The 19,352-nt window shown below is 42.8% G+C and overlaps 1 protein-coding gene across 1 annotated transcript in view; it reads right to left on the bottom strand.

The window, feature by feature from the left end:
• The window catches only part of LOC128425246 (transmembrane protein 132C-like), a 123,966-nt gene extending 105,811 nt beyond the window's left edge, over positions 1-18,155 (bottom strand). The window contains 1 exon segment of the mRNA XM_053411778.1: positions 18,148-18,155. Coding sequence (XP_053267753.1) covers positions 18,148-18,155 — 8 coding nt within the window.
• Between the last annotated feature and the right edge of the window lie 1,197 nt (positions 18,156-19,352).

The following is a 19,352-nucleotide window of genomic DNA, read 5'->3' on the forward strand; positions in this document are numbered from 1 at the left end:
AAATTTAGAGAAATCCACGATGCATTGTGTTTAATTACATTTTCGGTTGGGTGGTGACAATGAGCATGAGCCTGAGACCCTGCAGAGGAGAAGTGGAACAGAAGCTTCGCAGATTCATCAGGTGCAGCAGGATGAGATCCCCGTTCTGTCATCATCCAGAACAATTAAACACATCCAGAGTAATTAAACACACATCCGAGGTGTGTTGCACGCAGTGGTGTAAAGTGCACATGCATCTGGATGTGGACGTGTGGTTAATGTGATTCAAACTGACAGAAAGCGATGCGGTTTCATTTAACTGCTGCTTCTACCTGAGCTGTCTCATTAGTGTCCAGTCAGAGTGCTGGTGCAACCTGTTGTGTGCCACCGCTGGTTCTGTGATGAGAACCAACAGTGCCCCCTATGGGTCACCCCTGACTGCAGCCGGCCTGCCCTCGATGAGCTCCATGACTCAGACTCTGCATTCATCTCTGTCTTGTTGCCTGAACACGGTGATAAACACAAATAAGCAGCTCCCACATCCCATAGTGCGAGTTAAAGATAAAGATACAGTGAAGTGCAGTATCTACAGATCTGTAAATCCTGCACATCTATATCTATCTATCTATCTGTCTGTCTGTCTATCTATCTATCTATCTATCTGTCTGTCTGTCTGTCTGTCTGTCTGTCTATCTATATATATATCCATCTGTCCGTTCATCCATCCATCCATCCATCTATTTATCTATCTATCTAACTGTCTGTCTGTCTGTCTATCTCATCTATCTCGTCCATCCTTCCATGTAGAATCCCAGTTGTCAGTAGCTCCTCTCCCTGCCCCCTGCTTTGTGTGAGAATCAACAGGCTGCCAGTGCGCGCTCTGCGTTCCTCTGTACTGGGACACACACAAACCAGTGACGCGTTGGCAGGCGACCAGTGGAGCCACCCTGCAGCTGAGGCCACTCCGCAACACTGCCAAACACCGATTACAGGCCATCAGCAGAGAAGTGTGGTGGTGGTGGAGGTGGTGGTGGTGGTGAGGGACCCTGTTGGTTTAGAGGAGAGGAGCTCCCTCCCTCCTTCCTCCTCTCTTCCACCTCCAGCTCTCTGCTCCACCAGCTCCATTCAAGTAGAATGAGATATCAAGGAAGAAGTTAATCCTGAATTTCCCTCTCAAATGAATGGAGCTTTCCATAAAACATAGAGCCGGGGATTTTGCAGAGTTCAGATTAAATATGGATCGTGCATTTTTATAGCTGCTGATTTGTATGTGGACTTCCATGACGCCGTCTGGCTCCAGCTGCTCACCGGCTCTCGGCCTGTCGCACGTTCACTCCAGCTGAAAACCCAAATTTCTTTTCCTGCATGTTATTTAGGGACAAATCACCGTGTGGCCTCAATTATGCTTCATGGAGCAATAAGTGCTCGAGTGTGGTTACTGGTGTCAACTCCAGAACGCTAACAATTAAAAACAAGATGTTACCAGCTGAGATGGTTTCTTACATCAGACTCTCATTAGGGCATCATATCTTTAACTTGCTCTAAAGTGTTCTTTTCTTTTATTTATTGGCAGTGGCGGATCTAAATCGGGGGCCATGAAGGGGCCCTTATTAACACAAAGGGGGCCAATTATATGTCTTACATCCGCTTTGGATTCTTGATTCACTAAGGGGCAAACTTAAGTCATTCCTCGTTTACTGTTTGAGCAAATTTGCTACTTGTACTACTTAAAAGCTTAGAAAATAAAAAATCATAAGACATTATCATATTTTTTGTTAGTATTGTTAGAAAGGAACTATCTCGATAATAGGAAAGACAACTTTTTAGCCGTAGTTCTGTATCCGCCCCTGTTTCTCTTTCCTTGCATGGAGCCTGTCCCTCTCTTACCTCTTGGTTTTACGGCCCCAGAAACATTCTGAGGACATTCTCGGCTCTGACCTTTACAGTCCTTGTTGGATGCTTGTAATGTTAGTGATTTAAGAATTAAACTTTATTGCAGTCAGTATAAGTTCCGCTGATGAGAACATTTGGCGCGTGCCGAAAATACAAAATCGGTGGCGTCTTTGTCGAGCGACAGAGGAGGGGCAAGAGGTTGCACTCTTTCTCCTTCAGGTTGCTTCTCCCACTTTTTCCTTGATGCAGAAATCAGGTGAATATTGTATATATTTTTGTCTGATCCAGCTGCAGTTACACACATACTGTACATGTGTTCCTGGAAGCTGCAGTGGATTTCACCAGGCTGAACTCATTCTGTAGCCCCTTTCACCTAATAGTTCCCACACTGAGCGTTTAATAAGCGACTGATGAAAGAGGCAAAAATAGACTGAAGACAGATTATCAGAGGGCAGCGGCAGAGGAGGGGGCACGCTCTCTGCTTGACCCGGCAGCGACGCACATCCTGCCAGGGAGATATTTGAACGGGCGTCTACCTCCTGGTGAGCGGAGTCCCGCGGGAGGACACATGTTGGCTCGAAGCGTCTCCAGCTCTCTTTCTGGGGCAGGACGCTGCAGCTGCGAGCTTCTTGGCAGCTGCTCAGCTTGCAAAATGGTGAGAAGTTTATAGAACCTGCTGACTTTGTAGAATTCACTCGTATAAGGAGAAGAGCTTCTTTTTATCCTTTCGAGAGACACGACCGGAGAGATGAACTGTGATCGTGGTGTCGACTAAATATCAAGAAGTGACGTCACAGCAAGTGAGTCGTGTGTGGACACTGAGGTCAAGTCAGGAGTTACAGTACGTGTGTGTGTGTGTGGAAAAGTGTTTCCTATACGTCTGCTGTTCAGGAATGTTAAGTTTTCTTTCTTTGTCACCTACTGTATAACTTCATTGTTTTCTAAAAGTGCAAGTTACATCATGCATAGTTTGAAAATGTATTTTTTTAGGTATATCTTCATCTTATAGGACTACAGACACTATCAAAAGCTCATACAGATCCAAAAAAGGAATAATGGCATCACTGTGAAATGACAATATTATGAAAAGTACTGTACACAGGGTTTGCATCATCTTTAGCTGCAAGTTTAACCTGTTTGGGAGAAAAATGTCATAGCATCACATCATGTATTGTTTTGAAAATGCATTTTTTTTAGGTATATCTTCATCTTATAGAACTACAGACACTAACAAAAGCTCATATAGATCCACAAAAGGATCCAGAAAAGGAATACACAGGGTTTGCATCATCATTAGCTGCAAGTTTAACCTGTTTAGGACTTTCTCATCCACTGAACTGGATGGTGACTGTAATAAAAAAAAGGTTTCAACCCGATGATAGCGTGGCAGTTTGTCAACGTGGTCCAGGTCTGGGCCAAAACAATTCCTCTATGTGGGCTGAGACATTGTGGACCATAGTTTTGTTGACTTTGATTTTGTTGAATTGCTTTGTTGACCTTTGACCAACCAGCTCAACAGACGGGGGAAGGCACAGCCCAGGACGTCCAGTTGGAGCAACAGTTCGATGGATTCAAACACCAAAACCATTTTATCTCGCTTCAGTAATGAAGCAAAAAGCAGAAATGTGGTGTCCGCTCTATAAAGCAGCCTGGCTCGACTTGTTTGGCAGAATTGATGTCGTTGTCCTTCTGCTCCCTCATAATGATCTGAAACCAGGAAAACTAAAATAAAATCGGATTTTGGATTCTTCCTGCAGGTTTCCTTGGACCAGAAGGAGGTGGACTTTAATCAGCTGAGTGCACAGCCCGGCCTGTCGAACTTGTCTGAGTGTGCACAGCCTTGTTCAGCACTCTGCGCGACACCCACACCTGCAGCTGCCGTGCATGTGATGAATTGTTCAGATCGTCATGTGGGTCCTTTTTGCGATGCTTATTTCTGGTTTGTGTTTCCCTACTTTACACGCTCCTCCATCTGGTCTGCGGAGAAAACCGTGAAAATGAGCCGACTTCAAGTGGCCGTTCGCTCTCAGCTCCACGTTTGACAGTATTTCAAGCAGCTTTGAATAAAACACACCATGTCCCATCAGTTCCCAGTATGCACTGCAGAGATGCATCGATGAACAGCGGCTATGGAATTACCTTGGGTGAGGTTCACTAAGTAGTGTTGTCAGTCGGAGCTCGGCTGGTCGCTAATGCAGCACTGCGCTGAACAGGAACACCCCTGCCACCCAGTGACCCATACATCATCAGTGCGGCGGCACAAGTGGTGTCGTGGAATGAATGTTAATGGCCGAAATAAAAGGGCTAACAGTAAAGTATTAATCACATCTCCCTTTCTCTATAAATGTTCAAATCGAGTGGGTTCGCCGGAGGCCCCGGCTGCACGGTTACGTTTTTACAACAAAGGATTTAGCCGCTAAACGGTTTTATTCATAATGCAGTAGTTATTGAACTCACCTAAATAGAGAGAGCAGAGACAAGAGAGAGAGAGAGAGAGAGAGAGAGTGAGTAGTCTGCACCGCTGACATCAAATCTTATTTCCCTCTCAGACACACACACACACACACACATGAACACACACATACATAGAACAAACACTTGTGTTAATTAAGGGTCATTACCAGAGGCTGACCTGATTAAGGATTTTCAAAAGATCCCTCCTACAGCCGGAGCGCCACAAACAAAGCCGTGTCATGACGCGCTGATGAACGAGAGGAGAGAGGCAGACGCACAATGACGGCAATATGCTATGAATAAAAGATCAGATGCCGCAGTGAAACACAATCTTCCTTCATAATGGGATTCGGGTTTTTAGATATTCTTCAACGCACACAAAGGGACCAGAGAGGTCAGAGACAGAGTGTCACCGAGATTCACCGAGAAGCAGGAGGAGTCGGGGAGAGGCGTCGGCGGAGTAAACAAGTTGTCAGGCTCGCTGATTTAGTCTCACCTCGCAGCTTTCTATTAGCACATTACACCCAATTTGTGTGCGGGACGGGGATGTACAGCCGAGCCGGCAACTCGCTGGTGGAGCGTCTGTGGACGGGCGTCGGGCAGAATGTTAAAGAAAGGTCCAGGTGGTAAAACAATCACGCTGTGTCTTAATTGCACATCATGGAGAACCTCTCCCGCCGCAGGAGCGCGTTCGGCCTCGGACTCCGAATGACTAAGTGCTGCACTGAACACCACAGGAGGTCCATCCTTCCTGTGGCCATCCACTCAAACAACCCCCCCCCCCCCCCCCCCTCTCACTCCCCTGCACATGTTAATGAGTCTTCTGCGCTTATAGAGGCGGTGGACTAGTGGCAGGAAAACTTGGACTATGGGCAGAAAATTGGGAAGACATCAGACTGGAAGGTCTCTGGTTCGACTCCACGGGAGTAACAACAACAAAAACGCACCTGGATGGACAACACTTGGATCTGTCCATAAAATCCAAGAGGATTCTCCCTACCTCACTGTCTAGTGCCCCTGAGCAAGGCACCTTACTCCCTCAACATCTGCTCCCCAGGCGCCTTACATGGCTGCCCACTGCTCTGTGTGTCCTGCACCAGATGGGTTAAAAGCAGAGGACAAATTTCCCTCAATTGTATGAGTGTGTTTGGGATAAATAAATGTATATTGTATCTTGTAAAAAAAATATTAATTTACTGGTTATTGCTATTTTTCTACTTTGCACGTTTGCCGTTTAGCGCTCATGTTGTTGTTGTGACTCCGCACATCACTTCCACATATAGAACATTTTCCAATTCACTTTCTGTTTACCATTTCAGTTTTTTTCATAATCTTCCTTCATATTTACACACACTTTTGTATCAATGGTGACAACCTGAACTGCGGTGAATTATATTAATCTTTATATTGTATCTGTAATAAATTAGAGTCCCCTGCTCATTAAATCTCCTGTGTGGGCGCCATCCAAATAAAATTGAGGTCTATTGAATTTAATTGAATTTTGACAAAGATTGCTCTCAATAGCACTAATATCAAATCATCCCTGATGGTAATTTTAATCATCAGCCACAGACGTACTGTGTGTCTCTAATAATTAAGCTCTTTGTCTCTCTGTCTGTCTCTACCAATCTAATTGTCTCTTTCTGGCTAATACACACAGACACACACACACACATAGACACACACACGGGGCCGGTTGCATCATTTGAGGGAAAGATTCCTCCTCTCGTTATGCTGGCTTATCTCTGATTAGTATTTCTTGAGGATACATCAGGTGGTTCACACAGAGCATGTGTTCTCTTGCAGGAGAAATCATTGAGGTATTGATTAGCTGTATTACATCCTGGGAGATGCCACTGGGCCGACTCAGACCCAGGCTGTTAGCTGATCTATATCGATTAACGAGAGCAAATGTGCTGAGGATGTACCGCTGCGCCAAATTCATCCGTGGCCCGGTTCACATTTTCTTCATTTTACAAAACGTAGTGGGTTTTTGTAGGTTTGTGAGGAAAAAACTGACACCACACACACAAACACACACACACACACAGACACACACACACACACACTCACACACACACAAATGCTGCAAAGGAAAGCACAAAAACAGCGATGAGAAGCTCCACCAGTCAAGCACCATCATCACCGGGGCCTCATCTTGTTTCCTGAGCTGTTTTCTCAACTGATGTCACAGTACAATAATTAACATTTATCAGTCTCCAACAGACACACACACACACACACACACACACACACACACTCACACACACACACACACACACACACACACAGGCAGAGGATGATGTGAAACCTGTCAGCGTCTTCACTTGCCCACTGCACCGCTCTCCCTCAGCCATTACCAACAACAGCCAGTCAGGCAAAGATCAAGGCCGAACTGTCCATCAGCTGCCATTAGACTCTGCAGAGCAGGTAATAGAGAGTAACTGGCCAATGGTGATAGTTCATGACCAGCGATTGCAGCCGGCGGACATGATGTAACGATGCCTTAAAAAAGTAATAATAAAAATTTGGCTGATCATCAGCCTTCCTGAATAAGCAGTAAATAATTTATGCTTACACTAACACCGGTGTGAGCTTAATGGGTTGTGCACTGTGGTCAGCAAGAAAGTTCTGACTCGGAAAAACATTTGAGGATGATGTAGTAAAACATGAAAAGATGAACCACAGCCGGAACGAGTTGAAGCAGCACAAAGTGGGAAACTGATTCAATATATTGAAACTATTAAAAAGGACAGCTCCTATTCTTATATTTGTATATATCTTATATTTATACTTCCACAAACTCACCACAGGCAAACTCCTTGTATACTTAGCATTAAACCCAGATTCGTAAAGTTCTATTGTGCAGTAGACTCTTATTTATTGTCTCCCTTTCCACCAAATTCTAAATGTCTTGTGCTTCATGTTTGCCTTTCCCCAATATTGTGTAATGACACGCCACTGCTTGTTAAGGAATCAGAAACAACAGAGAGTTACACACGGGGCTTCATCCTTTGACTGACCATGCATGTTGCCAAGAGCAATTATGTCCGCTCTTGCCAATATGTAACGCTGCGTGTGGAACCCTGATGCAATCGTGCTGTCTGGCTTTCACCCCACTCGTGAAATGTAGTGCAGACAGTACATCTGACTACCAAATATGGTAACAGCAGTTAACCCCCCCCCCCCCCCCCCCCGAGGCTGAGTGCTTATTTGCCGAGCCGTAGAAAAGCTGCAGATATCGTTGTTGTTTAACGAGCATAGAAAGGTCAGTTCAAAGTTCCCTGTGTCACTTTGATTAGCACCAGAGGAATAGGAGGCAGGTGAGCTGCTGGTTGAGCCCGGACGGATCATTACACACAGTATTTATAGGCTTCTCTCGCTATATAAAGAAATGCATTGTATATCTGAATTGAAGTGCTATTTAGGCAGCAGGCTCGTATATTATTGTCGGTAATCACTCTGGAAATGTTTGCTTGTTGTTGAGCAAGAGAGCGATCAGAAAGAAATGTGATTATTATCACTGCTCTCATTGTTTTTCTCCCCCCCCCCCCACCCCATCAGTTCATGCAGAACTCTGATTTACAGCCGAGCGAATGACGGAGAGCAGCAGAATACACTTTTGGTGACTGGCACAATGAAATACTACATTGAGATCTTCCCTTTTGATTTGAATTAATGTATATTCAGGTTCACCTGGCTTTGTCTGAGGAAATTAAAGACAAACTGCATTAATTAACCAAAGAGTGTTATTCTGGGGCACAAAGCGCCCGACCAGCTTAAGACTGAATGTATAATCCTCAGATCCAGGCAGTGAATTACATCTCCAGACTGATTCCATACGCCTGGAGACAGTGACTAACAGTCGACTTCAGTTAGGAAGTGAAGTGCTTAATGGATCTCTGTCGTGACGTCTTTCACAGAGTCCCAAAGAAAACATCATATTGTATCAAATCAGACAGGAGGAGGTCTGTGTTTGATTAACATCCATTGTGTTACTGGGTGGAACAGCAACCAGTGCACGGGATCGAAATCTGAAAGTGCGGAAAAACCACTGGCACACACGTCGGCTGTAAAAGATCGATGACAACACTTCATCCAGTGTTTGATGAAAGATTTGTGAATACAGCCGAGTGTTTGCCCCGGTTGCTCAAGCCTCATTCAGTGTCTCTGCAATCCCACCCTTTAAAGTCATGCTGCACAATGGTTCCCATTACAGTGCCCGGCTAAGTGGGAGAGACAGCGACAGATTGCCCTGCAGCCCATTTACCTCCCGCACTAAAGGCCTCTGCGATCCACAAAGAGTCATTTAGAAGCCCAAAAACCTCCCGTATAAAATCAGATATGCACTTTCAAATCATTTACCTTTAGAAATAGATTTCAGCAGTGTACTGTAAAGAGCTTTGAGTGCTCATCAAGTCTAGAAAAGCGCTATTTAAATACAGAACATTTACCATAGAGAAGAAATTGGTAAACATCATCTGTGGGTCATTCATAACACATGCATTTGTGGGGAGTATTACGCTGCCACCCGGGAAGATGAGGTTCGATACGTCAAGATGTCGTACAACACTATACGATACCGATATCAGGGTGAAGCGTCAGATGTAAGGTCATTTAAACCTCAATGAAAGCCCTAGAAAAATAGTCATACCTTAATAACACTAACTTATTTTATTCCGCCCCAACACCTCAAGTATGTGTTAAATTAACACATTATTTTATATTATATTATACTGCATTACATTGCATATTGCAATCTGACACTGTTCACTGTTTGGCATTTCGCATTTCACTTTTTACTTCACTTTTTATATATTTTATCTTTTATATGTTTTTATTTAGATATGTTTATGTCTAAATAAATGTTACTTTGTATAAATATTAGAAAAAGTGAGTAAATAAGAAGTAAATAGTGAGTAAATATATATTGTTTCTTTTTTATTGCTTTTCTTATGTGTGTTGTATTTATTCTGTTTTTATGTTTCTATGTTCATTGTATGCACCAATAACCAGAGCAAATTCCTTGTAGGTGTAAACCTACTTGGCAATAAATACTTTCTGATTCTGATTCTGATCTGATTATCTAATGTGCTTCATTAGAACTATCTAAATGCCAGTTGATCAAATTTGATTGACACCATCCCCCCAATAGAACCTCAAACGGCCTTTAGAGTTTAATGCAAATCCTGATTCTGAAACCACTGAAATTCAGCCTTTTGGACGTTCCACCCACTCACTGTTTGGATCAGGGCACCAGGTCGTGGATCCACGCTGCAGATGACAACAGCCGAGGAGGTCCGCTCAGTGTTTATGTTGTTGCTGCGTGTGGAGTGACGGCACATTGGAGCTCACGCTGCACATTAAATATCGCCGCAGCACGTCCCTGACCACCTGCTGGTCTGTGCAGTTGGATCCCAATCTGTGTCCTGGGTGCACTTTGAGTGTTTCTCTTTTTATCATGCGGTCACATGCTGATTGCCACCCACTCTCCTGAGATACATGTTAATGAACTGTAAAGATCATTTTACCGTCTCGTAACAGATGTTTGGGAACAACAAACAGGTCCGGACATGTATCACGGTTCTGAATGCTGAGGCAACAACATACTTGAAATAGAAATGTGTCCTTATGAACAACTAATATTCCCAAGAGGAGAATATTTGTGATGTCAAGTTTGTGTTGAGTATCTACTATTCAATAAAAATCTATTCTTATACACACAGCAAATGTGAGCCACATTTTTTGTTTGGATCCACACCAGCAATTGCACAGAGTCATAGATATCGTCTCTTTCATGTGTCTTTCATAAAGATCCTCGAATTATTCTCTGGTAAATTGGTGAAAAAACACCTAATTTAAAAGATAAGTGATCCTGAATACACCTTTTTTTATGATCCACCCCAAAATTTTATGGGTTTCTTTTTGGCCTGTGTCCTGTCTTTCCACCAAATATTGCAAAAAATCCCTTAGGTAATTTTGCATAAAAAGAATGGGGTGAAACATCTCCTTAGCACTGGTAATAAAATGAATCATTTATATATAAAATATATATGAACATAATTAAATAATGATTCCTCTTTCCACCCACGCAGACATATTCATACATACACACTACCAAACAGATAAAGTGTGATGGAGACATATAGATATGGATACAGATACAGACAAAGGAAGTTATTTCCAGAGAGTGGCTTCATCGTGACACCTCCACATTTACCTCTGATCATCTACAACAGGCGATGCAGCTTCTCGGGATCAGAGGACTGTGATCAGGACACAGATAGGACCAGTAAATGGTTTGTTGACAGCGAGCAGTATTTTGAAATCAGTCAGTGAAGTGATCTAAGTAGTAATAGGTTGAGTTTCTCTTGTCCCAGTGAGTTCTCTGTCTGCAGGGTGTCTGGCATTTCATTGGCGTTGCCTCCAGGAGATGTATGTGGGTCTCTGACCTAGACGGGCTGATACAAGGCCCACTGTCCACCACACTAATCAGGACATCAGGATGACTCCCGGTATCTAATAAAGAGTCTAAAGGTAGAAGCAATGGCCTACCCAGGTGTTTACCCTCCATATATATATATATATATGTCACAGTGACAAACTGTTTGCGGGTGCTTGTACCCTGTAAAACCTGAGGAGGCGGTGGTGCCGTTCAAGAGGAGGCTGGCGAGGTGTTCAACTGCCGGCCCGGCACGTTTGTAATGAGGACAGCACCGAGCTCACTGCAGCACCATAAAGAAAAGAAGAGCTCTATGGCACATTAAAGTCTGGAATGTTTTACAGATGGTAATAAAGCCCTCGGCTAATCACATTCACTAGAGGCGCACTATCCTCAGCCAATGACCACGTACAATCATCGAGGATTACATTTGTAAACAGTGGCCGGTATATCTCTCTTCTTCTTCTTCTTCTCCTTTGTTTCTTCTGGTGTGAAAGAAGAGAGTGGACAGGATCTGTTTTTGCAGTAATAGAATTTAAGTGCATCTCTCATCTCGCCCGATAGACAAGATGTAAATTACTTTGACACAGTCATGCTTGCTCTGCAAAAAAAAAATGCATCGGCTGTTTCTTTTGGAGACAAGTTTTGTCACCGATAAAATAAGAGGAAAAATAAAGTCTTACTGTCCTGGACTATATTTAACTTCAGATGAGAAGGGAAAGTGAAGCCAAATCGCCACCTGGTGGCTGGCTGCAGTATAGGTAAAAAAATCCTGCCTCCACCATGTTAATGCATGTGACACGGCCCTAATTAAAGAGAATTCATGTCAAACTCTGGCCACAAACACTGAAAATGCCGTGTCCTTCTTTTCTGGATAGTGGGAGTAGGTAGAGATATGTCGTCCATCTTTATTTCTTTAGTCTATCACTGTGGCTCCTTCATGGGAAGTGACGGAGGCACCCAACAAAGACCTCCTCCTTAGTGGGCTAAACCACTAATGGTTTTTGTGGGCCAAACCATCAGCTGAGCTAAAGTTGGTTACCTTGAGAACGTTTAATGACCCTTGGATTTTAAACGTGTACCATCTGCTGTGTGGCGCTCTCCGGTAACATGACCTCTTTAAACTCCCGGTGAAGCTTTGGTTTCTCTGCGAAGAGAGGACGCATTTTTCAGTCCGATTTGAAGGAGCCGTCATATTATCAGTGGCGCTCCCGTGATGCAATTGGTTTTGGAATGAAGCCTCCAAAGGACGCAGCCTCTGTACTGCAATCAGACACAGCTAACAAGTACTGCAATAGCATGTAAGGTGCCAGAGACAGAGGTAAATGCTGTATGCAAGCTAGTTTCAAATTAAGTTTATTATAAGGACTCATCCATCAAAGCCTCAGCAACTTAAATATCTAATGCTCAGCGTAAACGTCCTGTTGCCTCCCTCCACCAGGATAAGTACCCGACAGCCCGACCCAGAAAAACAAAGAGGAAAACCCAGTCCGATGGTTGAGCACCGAGGCGGCACCGTCAGCTCATTAGAGAACCAGTTACCAATGCGACCACTCACCGTGTCACCGTGATGTACATGCAGCCGTCCAGGCCCTGTTGTTTAGTCAGCACCGTGGTTACACAATCACACACAGATACATTTTATGATTCATTTGGCTCTGGAGGACTCGCGGCAATTAAGAGGCCCATTCATTACGAGGAGCTTCCTGGTAGACAGAGGCTCACGGGGGAGAAACAACGAACCAGGTTCCCTCCTTTAGTCTGACATAAACACGAGGGCGAGATTTAATCAGATCAGCTTATTCAGCATCCTGGGCAATTACTGTAATACTCCTCTTTCACTGCCTCCTTTCAATTACTGCCGCTTGCACACTAACTTATAGATTTTTGCCACTTGTTTAATTTTATAATCGAAACGACAATATTAGATTCCTGATGCAATATTTAATTACATGTATTTAATTAAATAGTTTTTCTTGTATCTAGCTTTAATTAAGAATAACTCTCTGTCTCTGAGTTTTCTTCTGTTTCAGAAATACCATTATATTGTGTAATAAGTGGTTTACTTACAGTTCAGGGGTCCTTAAAACTAAAGTTAGAATCTGACTGATAAAGATTTATTGAAGATTTATGGAGATTTATATTTGTTTTGTTCACATGCAACCTCAGAATTTACAAAGTCTGCCATGTGCAGCCCAGCTGGTGGCGTTCCTCTTGGTTGGTCCTGACTGAACTCGACTACTCTCATGGTCCCCAGAGGGTGAATCCTAATTGACTCTGGTGATTCCCTGGTTTTTCTCTCTAGTGCACACGGAGGTCACAGTTCTTTCTTTTTTTGTGAGACATCTCAACATCTCCTTAATGGATTGGCACGAAATCTTGTACAGGCGTATGTATTGATTTTTTCCACTGACTGCTGTGATCCTCTGACTTTTCCTCAAGTGCCGCAGGGAGACGAGTGCCATTTGTGGTTTTGAGTGAAATATGAATGAAAAAGTCAGTGAATGCACTGCAATGAAATCTGGTTCAGACATTCATGGTGTGGTCAGAATTAAAGTTTTTAAGTTTTAGTGAAACTTTGTGACGCCCCGTCCGGACTCAACTCTCACTTCCTGTTTTATTTAGATCTTCATTCCAGTTTCACTTCTGCCATCGCCAATCCGTCACCCAGTTCATAAACCATACACCTGCTCACACACATCACCTCCCTGCCACACTGCCTCTGTACTTCAAGCTTTCCAGCATTGATTCCTCGTGCAGCCCTCCTGTGTATGAACCATTGCCTGTGTTTGTTTTCCGAGACTGAGAAGATACTGACCCTGTGATTTGGTTTTATGTAAACGTGAAATGTAAGGTTTATTTGAATTGAATAAATAACTTATCTGATCCCTTGACTCTCACCATCAGGTCACAATTTTAGTTTGTTTTAGAAACAAAATAGTCTTTGGCTGTGCTTTGTTTGTACTAATGAGCAAACGTTAGCTTGGTTCCGTGATGAATGAAGATGGCGTGCCAGCGATCAGTCACCTGGAAGCACCGCTGAGCCTCGGTTCAGCCTCACAGAGCGGCTGCCATGGCTGAGGACCCTTCATCTCGTTCACAACATGTTGGCCACGACGTTAAAACTCATAAACATTTTAATTCTCTTCTGCAGAACTGTAGATTTAATTTAAAGTTGTGTACCTTCCCTGAGCAGACTTTGTCCTGAAGGGCTTTCTCTACATTATAAATTCTTACCTGTTGTTTTACCTCATCTCTTCTCATCCAGCGTTTCTGTTATGAGACATGCGGTGGGAATAATTAGTACCTGCACTGTCGAAGCTGACTCTGCTCCACCACATTTAGTTTTGGGATGTTTTCATTCTTCTGTTGTGGGTCTTATCAGGTTCAGTGGATGCATGAGGACGATCCCACAGGAGAAGGCCGAGCGAAGGGTTCCTCCTCTGCAAAGGTGTCAGGTATTTTCTGTGATCTGTGATAATTTCCAACTCATCAGTGGATGTACCGAATGGCTGGTACCTTGGCTGGTACCGAATTTACCAGCCAAGGTGGGCTGCATTCCCCCTCTTCATGTCAAAAATATTTTTAACTCTTTACTGACCAAAACTCCATTGTTGTGGTGGTTTTCCATTAAACTCTGTCTTTTTCAAATTACATCGTACTTTTAATCTTGATATTTCTTCCTCTGCTTTTACTTTGTCATTGCTCATCTGATGTCTGTTCATCCCCCCCACCCCCCCACCCCCCCACGCAGAGTCTCCCATCCGAGCTTACAGTGTCTTGAGCATTTAATCTCCTCTGCTTCTTGTGTGAGTGCACATCTTTTTTTTGTTTTTGTTTTAAGAAATAACAAAGTAATCTTTTAAAATATGCCTCTCTCTCCTGACTTCTTCAATCTGCATTTATAGAATGCATGTTGCTATCTCTGACAGACGCCCTTGTCCTGTTTTCTGTGTTTTTCCATTGGATTTTTTGCATTGCTATCAGCAGCACGCACATATTTGCTGACCTTTAATTTGTGATTTGTTCATTGCCCTTAGGTGGCTGACTTGAAATGGGCTTTGGAATAAAAACAAGTGTCATTACTGCTCTGTAACGCAATGTGGAAATGTTTCTGTTTGCATACTTCAGCTCGGAGACACTCGGGCCACCGCGACGTGATGTTTTTTGAATTTTTCGAATTGCAGTGATTTGTGTGTGATGTGTTCCCAGGCCAAATGGCTCCATGCATATTCTTGTCCAAGGTTTGGCTCAAGGATATCCACACAAACAGGAGATAAAGGAGTGATTAGCAGCAACATCCAGAGCTAGAATTGAAAACAAAAAAGTAGAAAAACTTCAACTGGAAGAAAAAGTGTGGGCACACTATTACTGATTGGATGTTTCACTCTTTTACATTTGCAAACCTGTCTTTTATTTAACAAACAAAAATCAAAATTACAGATTTTGAATGCCCCAAACTCAGCTTTGACCCATTTTCTGCACAAAGGGTCGCCTCTCCTTCAGGAATCCCACCAACGTCAGGTCAACAAATTCATGTAGGCAAGAAAAAAAGATGGAAAATGTTTTTAGGTCCATCCCCAACTCCCTGCAGAATTGCATAACGTGCTGCTTATGCAAAGCAGAGTATATTCCTACTGTATTATCCCACCTATAGTGTATTCATATTTGTATATATTTATCTTGCTCTTAGTGTATTCATCATTCTGATATCATCCCTTACCTCTTAATACTGTTCATATTCCATTTATATTTCCATTTATATTCCATGTATATTTCTAACTGTAATTCATATTTATTTACATATTCCATCTCTGCACTTTAACTGCCATTTTTTTGCACTTCTGGTTAGATGCTAAACCGCATTTCGTTGTATATGTACTTGTACTGTGCAATGACAATAAAGTTGAATCTAATCTAATCTAATCTAATACATACATTTAGAGTTTCATAGACGCCTGTGAGGTTACCACGGAGGAAAAAGGTTTATTCAGTTTAGTTTGGTTTATTGTGAGGAGCAGGGGGCACTCTGCCTCCTTGATGATAATATGAGATGACGTGCTGTGGTGCAGAAGAGCTCCAGTTGCTGAATTTGGTTCATTGAACAGTGTAAAAAAGAAATGAAATTGGGTTATTTTCCAGGATTTTATATATTGACACGTGAAGCACAAAAACGTGGCTGAGAGCCAAAGCGGAGAAATAGAGACCTTTCAGCTCACCATCGGTTCTTGAGGGAGGTTTGGCCTTTTTGTTAAAGTAAGTAAAGGCAGATAGTTTTGAAAAAAAATATTCAAATGTGCATAAAGTTGGCAGATAGCGGTGCAGGAGGGCAGCGTCTGCAGAAGGGCGTCACGACGGAGAGAGAATCTCCCCTCCAGCCATCATTAGGGCGTCAATGTGGGTTTTAAAGCAGGGATGAGTCTGCAGCGAGCCTTGCTCTCTCTCCACTCAGCAGGGTGCCTGTGTGATTAAGTCCTGTCATACACTGCACCCCACGAAAAGGTTACCGGGCAAACTCGATAAACACCGGATGTAAATTGGGCCCAGAAATTGGATCACAGCCTAAGCCTTTAGCCGAAAAGAAAACAAACTAAGTCAAGTCAAAATGAAGAGAATCTTTATTTTACCGGCTCATGTTAACAGGAGGCTGTCAAGTGAAGAGAAAAAAGCTCCGGGCTACACGGAGGAGGAAAAACAATTCCGACTGCCTTGGAAACGGCAGTGTGAATTTGAAATGACAGGGAGCGGCTTCGGGAGATCAGGCAGGAGACAGTCACAGGTTCAAATGGATAATTGAGGGCACGGATGTGTTCAAGCCACCTGGCAGGTTGAGGGATTATTTAAAAAACTTAGCTTTTTCCTTTTTCTTTCCTCTAACCTGTATTTTCTTTTTCCATGTATATCACACCTTTTGAGTTGCGTGACATGTTGACACAGGGATGCGGGAACGTTGCAAGGACCAAGAGGAGGAAGTGAAGAGTCCAATCTCCCGTGTGTGTCTGTTTTGGCAAAACCAGTGTATCTCCACCTCAAAGAAGCAGAGCCTGTTTAAAGACCGAGCTGCCACAGGTGTAGTCCAGTGTGCAAAGAAGGTCGGACTCAGCTCTCTGATTGATGGCTGCAGGGGGGGGGGGGGGGGGGGTCTAACCAGTCAGACCAGCAGGAGGTTCCCCCTTTGGAAATGGATTAGATTGATTAAACGATTGCTTACTGACATAAAAAATGGAATCGCAATAAAACCCTTTTTTTCTGAAATTGAAATTATAATAATGGGTTGAGTTTGAACCATTTGTGACATTTTATGACTTCATTAATTTGTTCATTTTTGTAGTTAGCTCATGTTAATTGTTTCTCCAAGTCTCATAGGGTTAGGGTTGAATATTGTCTATTTTGTCGACAACACAATATCCAGCTCTCAACCAGTGTGCTGCAGCTCTTATGAAATATTCAAACAAATGTTTTATGGCTGCATCATTTCAACACATTACAAATATATTCGATGTTCCACATGCGTCTTTTCCCCAAAAGTCAGACGGACTCATTTGGTAGTTTGTTTTTTCTAGTTTCATGTGTTTCTGATGTTTAATATTAATTTGCAAAGAATGAGTTCACCAGGAAATTATTAAATCAAGGCCGTCTCATAATTAATAATAATAACATCTGATCCTTAACTGCTCCACAAACACGAGAAACATCTTTAAAACATCGATGACTCCGCTGTTTAATTCCATGAATCTGGAATTTTTCTTCCACAAACCAGTTGATATTAAGAGTTGTTTCCATTCTGTTTCATGTCATGGGTTTGACTGGAGATCGGTCATAAACGTTTGTGACCGTATTTGATTGGTGACCATTCCATCAGGAAGTGCAGCCTCATTTAGAGCAGTGTGGTAAATTCACTTTGCTTTTTCTACTGACGCACAACACATAAATTAATGCTCTGCCAGTTCTAATAATCCTGGCGAGCTCCACGTGCCAATCATGTTTACAACGCGCCACTAGACGTTGAGGTAGAGCGGGTCGTTCGCTAAGCAGAAGGTCAGCGGTTCGATCCCCCAGCTCAAAGTATCCTTGGGTAAGAATGATGTGTGATAAGGCAGCGCTGCATAAAGGAGCGCTCTGAACGTGTGTGTGAGGTGATTGTGAGTCATTGTGTGAAGCTGTTTGAGTGGTTTCCTCTGAACAAAAGTGAGTGCAGTCCATTTAGCATGGAAATGAAATTGTGCGTATTCAAAGGAGCGCAGCGTTCAGACTAACATGCTTTAGTAACATTAATTCAACTTTAAACCTCAAGATCAAGTTGATTTTTTAAATGAATTATTCATTTTTTGAAGTCAACCCTGGCATTTAAGAATAAGTACTTATCTTCCAATACATACCTCTCCATGTGTCTTTGGTCTCATAGGTGTGTGTGTGTGTGTGTGTGCGTGTGTGTGTGTGTGTGAGGGGGGGGGGGGGGGTGCTTTCAAAGGGAAGACACCTTCTGCCGCACCAGAGGGCTTGTAAGTCTGAAAGGGGGAAAAACCTTATAAAACATCATAAATAAGTCTGTTAATTATCAGAAAGTCACCGGGGAAATCATGATAACTTGTGTTTATTAGCTGTGTCTTTGTCTAGAGTAGCTTAACCTCCATTCATTTGAATTGGTCTCCCCAACTTCTTAATATTTATGATTTATTCTTTTATTTATTCATTCACAGCCTCATTCTTTGGTGCATGATATGGCAAGAAGACAGCAGAATCGCATGCTCTTAAGTAAAGCCGACACTGACAGGATTGTGCGGACCCAGTGTCAGACTGTCCTACAATTTCAAATTCTCAGTTGCTCATTTTTCAGGAATAATCTCAGTTATTTGTCTGTCTATCCTATTATCTGGGAACTCATGAAGCGATGAATATATTCTTTATACGTGTACAAATGAGAGAAATAAATCCTTAAAGCACTGTTGTAATATGCCTTAATTTTAATGCCTTGTTTGTGATGACTATATATTTACATAACTCGAAGAAGCTCATGGGGCCAAGGAAGACAATCGGTGCAGTACTGCCTGTTGCACAACTTTTCATGCAGTGAGTGCATAGGACGTTTTGGCAGGCCAGGCCCACCCATCCATGCAACAACTGTCCCACTTAAGCTACTGGAATCCTGAAATATGCTGCGAGTTTGTCTCCCAAAAGAAACACATTTTTAGTCCAGTGCACAAACATAAGCTCACAGACAGAGTCTCTGAGTTTCAGCAGACGATACTGAGCCAATTTTAGGAGTCTGACCTCGGATGCCGTATTTATTACACATGCACTGAAATATCTAAAGGATTGGTTGAAAATAGTGTTATTCAACACAAAGCTGCAGTTTGTCTGTCCTTGTCAAATAATATCATGCTCTTGCTGATGATATAATAAAGCCAAGCTTTTTGTCCATTCATAAATATCACTTTCCAGAGGCTTATATTGAATATCCTCACAGCTTGAAGTGAAACTAGTGGTACACAACCAGCTGTTAGGAGATAAAATATGAGATCAATTATGTTTTTTTTACTGAATTCTCATTTGGATTTGATGTTCAGTTCAGAATAAGTACTTT

The sequence above is a fragment of the Pleuronectes platessa genome, chromosome 19 (genome assembly GCF_947347685.1).
Source record: "Pleuronectes platessa chromosome 19, fPlePla1.1, whole genome shotgun sequence".
Taxonomy (NCBI): domain Eukaryota; kingdom Metazoa; phylum Chordata; class Actinopteri; order Pleuronectiformes; family Pleuronectidae; genus Pleuronectes; species Pleuronectes platessa.